Source organism: Populus alba, chromosome 17, assembly GCF_005239225.2.
Source record: "Populus alba chromosome 17, ASM523922v2, whole genome shotgun sequence".
Taxonomy (NCBI): Eukaryota; Viridiplantae; Streptophyta; class Magnoliopsida; order Malpighiales; family Salicaceae; genus Populus; species Populus alba.
This window is the reverse complement of record NC_133300.1, coordinates 12,982,170-12,989,713: the sequence shown is the minus strand read 5'-3', so window position 1 is coordinate 12,989,713 and position 7,544 is coordinate 12,982,170. Positions and strand designations below refer to the sequence as shown.

General features: G+C 30.8%; 1 protein-coding gene across 1 annotated transcript; it reads right to left on the bottom strand.

Moving 5' to 3' along the window:
- Positions 1 to 458: 458 nt before the first annotated feature.
- Positions 459 to 2,769, bottom strand: LOC118049526 (transcription factor MYB16). Its single transcript, XM_035059535.2, has 3 exons — positions 2,442 to 2,769; positions 2,170 to 2,299; positions 459 to 1,512 (listed from the first exon to the last, which is right to left on the bottom strand). Exons 1-3 carry the CDS (start codon positions 2,572 to 2,574, stop codon positions 579 to 581), a joined length of 1,197 nt encoding a protein of 398 aa, XP_034915426.1. The 5' UTR covers positions 2,575 to 2,769; the 3' UTR covers positions 459 to 578.
- Positions 2,770 to 7,544: the final 4,775 nt, after the last annotated feature.

Genomic DNA, 7,544 nt, shown 5'->3' with positions numbered 1-7,544 from the left:
TCTAGCTTATTGAACAAGTCCAAGTCCACAATATGCTGTCTGTAGTATAGAGCATTACGGAGAGAAAAGATTTTTTGGGTGCTAATCATTCACGCACGCCCATCCAGAATCAATATCTTAATTACATTTTGGACTCTGCATAAATCTCATGGATTGAGAACTTAGATCTAGATGAGAGCATGGAGATATATAGTAGGAACAATTATATATGTCATTAACTTGACATACAAGCTGATCGATTCTGTTCCACTGTAACATATTAGCTGATCAGAGTGGAATCAGCCTAGCTATTTCACGTTTCACGGGAAGGAGAGACTGCCAAAATTTCATTTGACTCCCTCATTTTATTTGGAGCATCTGATTAATTTCAAACTGGTAGGGTTTGAAATCTGTGCAGGCAACCAGAACTTTCCTGTGTGTGTGTTTGTATGGCGAAATTCTAATAACAACGTGAATCATTGGAGAAAAATCAGGAGAACTTCACATTAGCTAGGTTGAGAAATGGGGGGAGAATACTTAAATAATATAAAGCTCCTGAATCACTTTCTAATTACAATAATTTAGAGAATCTGATTGCATTAGAACATGGGTGAATTAGATGGGGAAGAATTCACCAAATTGAGAATGCTGTTCCAGTAATTCTTGTTGTCTTCGTAATAATTGCTGCCACTGCCACTCCCACCACTATGGTCAGAGTCCTTGCCATCGTCTGACAAACTCCTCTCAGCAGAATCACTAAGCAAAAGATGAGTGAACCCTTCTTCCATGACATTTTTTCCAACATGAACATTGTCACAATTTGCCCTTAAAGAATCTGGATTCCATGGTGCTTCCATAGAAATTGTCATGTCATGAAGGGTTGATGTTAGGGATACTGAATTATCGGGCAAATGGCTTGAATTTGAAAGGCTTTTCCAATCATGTTCACCTTCTTCTTTGATAATTCCAGTCTCTGTTGACCCTGAAGTTCCAACAAACTCAATCATTGAAATTGAATTCTCTCCAACTGCACCTGAATTCATGACCGGTGGTGCATTTTCTGAGAAAGTTAGAGTAGATGTTGGAGACTCAAGGACATCTCCAATTCTCATGTTTAGACCACCACCATTACCTTCACTTGATTTTGACCAGCCATCATTCCAAGATTTTAGCACATCAAGAGACCGCGGCGGTTGAGCCAAAGTTGAAGTTGAGCCTGGACTCGAACCTGAACCGGGAAAGTAACCTGGAGTAGCACTGCTAAGTTGGTGTTGAATTGAATGTGAACGTAGTTTGGATTCCCTGACCAATCTAGCTTCAGCCTCGAGCCGGGCACTTTCCCATTGAGCCATGTGGCTAAGATTTGCTGCATTCTTGGATTGACCGTCAATGGAAAGTAAAGCATCATTTTTCGACTTGTGAGTTACGGGATCAATCCCCATTTTGGCTAACCTCTTCTTAAGATGTGTATTCCAGTAATTCTTGATCTCATTATCTGTCCTCTTTGGCAAGTGAGTGGCTATAGCCGACCACCTGAAGACAAGACAACATAGAGACAGACCTTAAAAAAAACAATAAAAAAAAACCCTAACCCCGTTCCTGAGTTTCCTGTAGATGGATCCTCCGGAACCACAATAAATTACCATCGACTACTACAAGCATTTCTGTGCTCTAAAATATTCAACGGGTCAGTATGGACAAATAAAGTAACTTGGAAAGCCAAATGAAAAAGAAAAAAAGAAATCAATCTCATTTTCCGTGTCATGCTGCTGAAAAGTAAATGGAAGATATACATGCACCCAGCATTTAATGGCAACCAATAATGATACTTTGATTGAATGGCGAAAACAGTAAGCAGAGACTACTGTTCAAAATATTGGTCAAGAGGATTTGTCAAGATGGTAGGTTATAGACATAAAGCTAGTGGGTAGTTGAGAGTGATTAAGAGAGGCTATTACATCGGAAACAATGTTACAGTTGAAGAGATTGGTGGTTCCAGTCAGCAAATATCTGTGAACCAAAGACTATGGAAACAAAGAAACACAAAGTTCAAGAAACTTCACAGTAGCAATTAGTTGCGTTTGATGAGACCAGAATTCATGTGGAAAATTCAAAAACTGAGAAGAAAAGAATAACAACAGTAACATCACATGAAAAGAAAGCATGTGACAGCAGATATAGTAGATATACCTGTTCCCTAAGAGGGCATGGAGTTGAATGATAGTTTGTTCTTCTTGCAAGTTGAACTTTCCTCTCTTAATATCTGGCCTGAGATAGTTAGTCCATCTAAGCCTGCAGCTCTTTCCACATCTTTGAAGACCTAAAAACCATCAGAGACTAAAAAGTTACACACAGACACACATGTCTATACACTCTCATTGAACTTGTTCGACTTAAACCCTTCATCTCTTAAATCTAAGGCGAGCAAGCCTATAAGGAGCTAGCTAGCATATATAAATCACCTGCTTTAGCGGGCAAGGCACGCCAGCTTCCATGACCATGTTCTTCAATATAAGCTAGGAGTTTTTGATCTTCCTCGGGAGTCCATGGCCCTTTCTTCAAGCCCACCTTGTCACAGCATGGTGATCGACCCATAGTAACTTGCTTAGTGAAATGATCAGCAAAGAAGGTGGGTAGTTCTTTAGGCTCTTTATATAGCACAAGAAATGAATTCGACTTGTTGAGACTTGAGAGTAGCTGGGTGTGAGAGAGGAGGATTTTGTTGTTTGTAAGGGAAGATATACGGGCATAGAAGAAAGGTCAGCGAAATAAATGACATATAAAAAAATTAAAATGATCACAGTATTATGTGTACAAGCCACATGACAGCAGGATACCCTTAAATTCAAGCTACATCTATGGTAGCTAGCTTTTGTCCATTTGGTATTCCGTACCTTTACTTGTTTTATAGGCCGCCCTACGTAGTAATTAATGATTTAGGGTTATATTACATGTAACTGAATTTTCTTAGTTTTTTTTTTTATACAAAGAAAATGGTATTTTTAGGTTAGAATATTTGACGTATAAAAACTAAGTAATTTTGCTGAATTTAAGAAAGTCATTTATGTTCTTACGTCCAAACTATTGCATTTAAATAAATAAAAAGAAGAAATTCTTATATATAACCTTTCTGAAGACTCAAATCTTATGTAATAATAAAGGAGTATATATATATGCACTTACTAACTAGAATAAACCTCAAACAAAATATGATCATCATGATGTTATCAGTGTTTTTATACAATATGATAGATTAAGTGAATATGTATATATATATACACACACCTCCCATTATAAGTTATTTTCTTAGTTAATTTAATATAAAAATTTATTTTAGACCTTCCTTAATAGTCTGGATTAAGGATTATGTTGTTGGTTTTTTTTTTTAATATGATACTAAAGCTTCTTCTATCAAGTGACTATGTCTTCCAATCATGCCAACAACCCCCCTCTAATTAAAATCTATTAGCACAATTTAATTTATTTTGAGGTTCAAGTGTCAAAGTATAATTAAATACAAGGAAAAACTATATAATTATATGCAAAAAAATGTATAAATTGCAATGATTGATGAAGATGAAAGTTCAAAGTATCAGAGGAGAAATCAAGATAGAGAAAAATGACTCCAATTCTTCGGGGGGAAAGAAGAATATTTGAGGTTAAACAAATATAAAAGAATTGAAAAAATAATATTTTCACCTCTTTTTAATTGGCCAATTTTTCAAAAGTAATATTAGATATTGAATGGTAACAGTTGTTTTTTAATATTTATTTTAAGTTAACAAGATAGTATGTGTATTATATTAAAAATATCTTTTTGGGGGAGTGGGGTTTTCTCAAATAAAAAAAAAATATTAAAAATATGAAACAAATGGTTAATGGAAAGGCACAACGGTGACTAGAATATGGTGATTTCAATTGTATTTTTGTTGATAACAAAATAGTGGTGTTAATAGATATGGAGACGATCCCGACAATGATCAATACTAATGACATGTCAACAATATTTATATGGAATTTTCTTAGTCATAAATTATCATGTGCATTTAATTATATTTTAAAACATGTGTGTGTGTATTAATGAAATGTTGCATTAATGTATTTCTTAAGAAAGAGAAACTAAATTACTTGTTTTTTAATCAAAATCTTTGACTGAAATCTTTTACAATATATTTGTTAATTATTTTTTCTTAAATCTTTATATTAAAATATATACTACATCTTATTTTATTAAGTTTATCATAACCTGATTTTCTACTTCATTTTATTAATAGTTTTCCAAAAAATAAAAAAAAAAATATATATATATATATATATATATATATATTTGGTATATTTGCTTCATTTATGGTATTTTTAGCAATTTTTTAAAAGAGTTTAAAATTTAAAAAATTATTTTCAACAATGTTCAACAGTTAACGCACCTATTTTAAAATCATTTTTTTTTTTTCATCAAGTTGATGTTGTCTTTTCTTAAAAAAAAATAAAATTAAAATACAAAAAAAAAAACCAAAAAAAAAAATATATGGACAAGGAGACTAAAAATACAAAGGAAAAGAAATAAGGGACCAAAGTTGGTTTTTTAGTTGCTTGGAGATCAAGCAATTGAGAGGAGAAGGAAGAGAAAACATAGAAAGCTTACATAAGATTAAACTACTAAAGTTTCTTGATAAAAACGCTAGGAAATATTGATAAGAAATGAAAGCAAAAAGGTAAAAGGCAAAGCTTTTAGGTCCAAGATTGAAAAACAAAATACTAGAAGATTTGAAGCTTAAGGAAGGAGCAAAAGGTTTTAAACAAAGATAACAATATTGTCAATCAAGGTATTCTTGAAATTTTAACGAGAGGGTGGAGCTCAATGAGCACACCCTCTCCTCTTTTATTTTGTCCTTTAAATTATTGCTCACAATGTTGTTAAACATCCTTTAAGTTTTCTTTGTTATGGTTTAAAAGCCATGATTCTTATTTTAAAATGTTTAAGCATGCCTTGAATATAGCTTGTATATGCTCAAGTTTTGTTTAATTGTCTTGTTTTAATGTGTTAGAATGTGATAATGATATTGATATATGATAATATATCATGTTGTTTTGCATGCTTGCATGTTTAATTAAGCATGATATATGATATATGAATATATGACAAGTTATGTTAAGTTTTTATGTTGTTGTGGAATATGTTGTTTTAGGTAAGCTTGATGGGTTTGTTGAAGCTCTGGGTTTGCTATCATCATCGACTTTGCTCACTATTTCTTTTATTGATTTTTTTTTTTTATGATTCAAACAAGGTTTTTTAAGCATGCTTAAGCTTTGTTTGCAAGGTTTAGCTTACTTTTCTAGGTTAAATTACATTTTTCTGGGTTTAGGCTTTGTTGCTGCATTTTTGAGTTGGTATTATTCGGTTATACATTGCTTTAGGTCTTTGATTTTCATATCTTTTTGATCGATTGTTAGTTATTACACATGTGCACAAGTCTTTTTATCACTAATCTAGGATCCTAATGGCTTACATAAAAATTAAATCTTGTGGTTTAATTTTTTATTCTTCGTTCGTGTTCTTCACAAAATTTAAATAGTCATGCTTATTGTTGGATTGTTGTCCTAATCCAACCTCAAAATCTGGCTTAAATGTTGATTTCACATGCGTTTATGCCTTTAATTTGATGTAATCTGATCTACTTATGGAATCATGTTTATGGATTTACTTGTCTTGTTCGTCATGTTCTTGGCGGAGTCCCTTTTTTTTTTTTTTTTTTTTTTTTCTCTTTGGTCTTTGTTTTCTCTTTTCTGATTTTGGATCGTGTTTATAGGCTTGGGCCTTTAGTCCAGAAAGCCCGACCTATATGGATGGATTGAGTCCATTTTAAATAAGGCAGTAAGCATGTTAAATTTTTATTAAAGGAAAAATGCTATATTTTGTCTTTTAGGCGTGCTTGCCTAACACAGTCTTAAAACATTTTTTAAGCCTATAATTTTTAGTTAAGGTTTTGTTTGGAAAACATGCCCTACTGATTTTCTAACAATGTTTCTTTTCTTATTTCTTGTGATTTTACCAAACAAACCTCAAGTATTTTCCAAAAAAAAAATGTAAAAACATTCATGAACCATTTTAAAATTATTTGTGGAGCCCTCGTATGTTTTGTTAACCTTTTAACTTAATATCGGGGTTGTAGATTTATACTATAAGATACTAATTCAGTATTAAATATACATGTTTTTATTCAAAATTTCAGAAAAAAATACAAAAAATAAAGAATTTCCTATTTAAAAAAAAACATTTTATTTGTGTACATATGACCAAGTTTCTTAAAAATAAATCATATTTGCATAATTTAGCATACTTAAAAAAATACAAAAATAGTCTTTTATTTTATATGCATTTTGAATTTAATAAGTAGTTTATTAAAATCATGAGAACTTGACCTACGTTTCAAAAACAATAAAACCTTATTTTGTTTATTTTAATATATAAGATTATGAACCTATATATAAGACGCATTTCCAATATTGAATAAAAAGATGTTTTTTTTTTTTTTAATGTTTTGACTCTAAAACAACTATGATTTTAACACTATAAGATAAAATCTTTCTTAACGAGGATGATTTTTTAAAAACTTTAAATAAACCAACAGTTACAAAATATAACAATACCTTAGTTTATATCAGATAAATAAATAATGCAGCTTACCACATGTAGAGTGCATTGAGGGTGATGATTCTTTCTTGTACACAGATAGTCCCCTTACCTAAACTTTCATAGACCATTATGTTTTCTAGTGATCATAATAATAATGATGACTCATGAGCCCTTCAAATTATATTTTTATAATTATTTTCAAATATACCCAACCCCCCTCAATCTAGAAGCCTTACCCACCATCTAATACCATACAAGTCACAAAGTTCAAACTTTTATTATATATATATATAAAACAATTGAAAAGTATCACATATGAGATTAATCTATCTAAAAACCCTTGAAGTTATCGAGACATTTGTTATCGCACATGAATTAAAATTAAAGTTTTAATATATACCATTATTTTTTTTAATTAAATATTTTTTTATTAAAAATATGATAACCAAATGCATGGTTAATGGAAATGACATCAGACACAATGGTGACTTAGATGTGTGATTTCAATAGTATTTTTGTCAATAATAAAATAGTGGTGTTAATTGATATGGAGACGATCCCAACAATGATTGGAGGACAAAAATCGTAACAATGGTAAGTGTTAGTGATAGTTGCAATCATGAAAATGAGATTGCCTTTTTTTTTTTTTTTTTTATCTTATGTACATTATATTTTAATTTTAAATATTTAATTATTACAAGTACTGTATTATAAAAAAAATCCTAAATAATAGACTTTTATTTATTTATTTATTTTACTTATTATAAAAATCCATGGGTTAGTCACTAAGTTGTTTATGAGTTATTAAATAATGTTTTTGGATCTTTTTATTTTTATTTTCTTAAAGCAATTATAGCGATAGGTTTTGCATAACCCCATGAAAACTTTATTCTCTCTTACCTTTACCGAATTTCATTTATTCTAGAAAAAA

Excerpts from the sequence above, each read along its gene's own strand:
- LOC118049526 (XM_035059535.2), bottom strand. The coding sequence starts at position 2,574 with ATGGGTCGATCACCATGCTGTGACAAGGTGGGCTTGAAGAAAGGGCCA. Across the intron at positions 2,300-2,441 it reads TGCCTTGCCCGCTAAAGCAG|GTCTTCAAAGATGTGGAAAG; the intron begins GTGATTTATATA and ends GATGGTTTTTAG. Across the intron at positions 1,513-2,169 it reads CATGCCCTCTTAGGGAACAG|GTGGTCGGCTATAGCCACTC; the intron begins GTATATCTACTA and ends TCTTGTCTTCAG.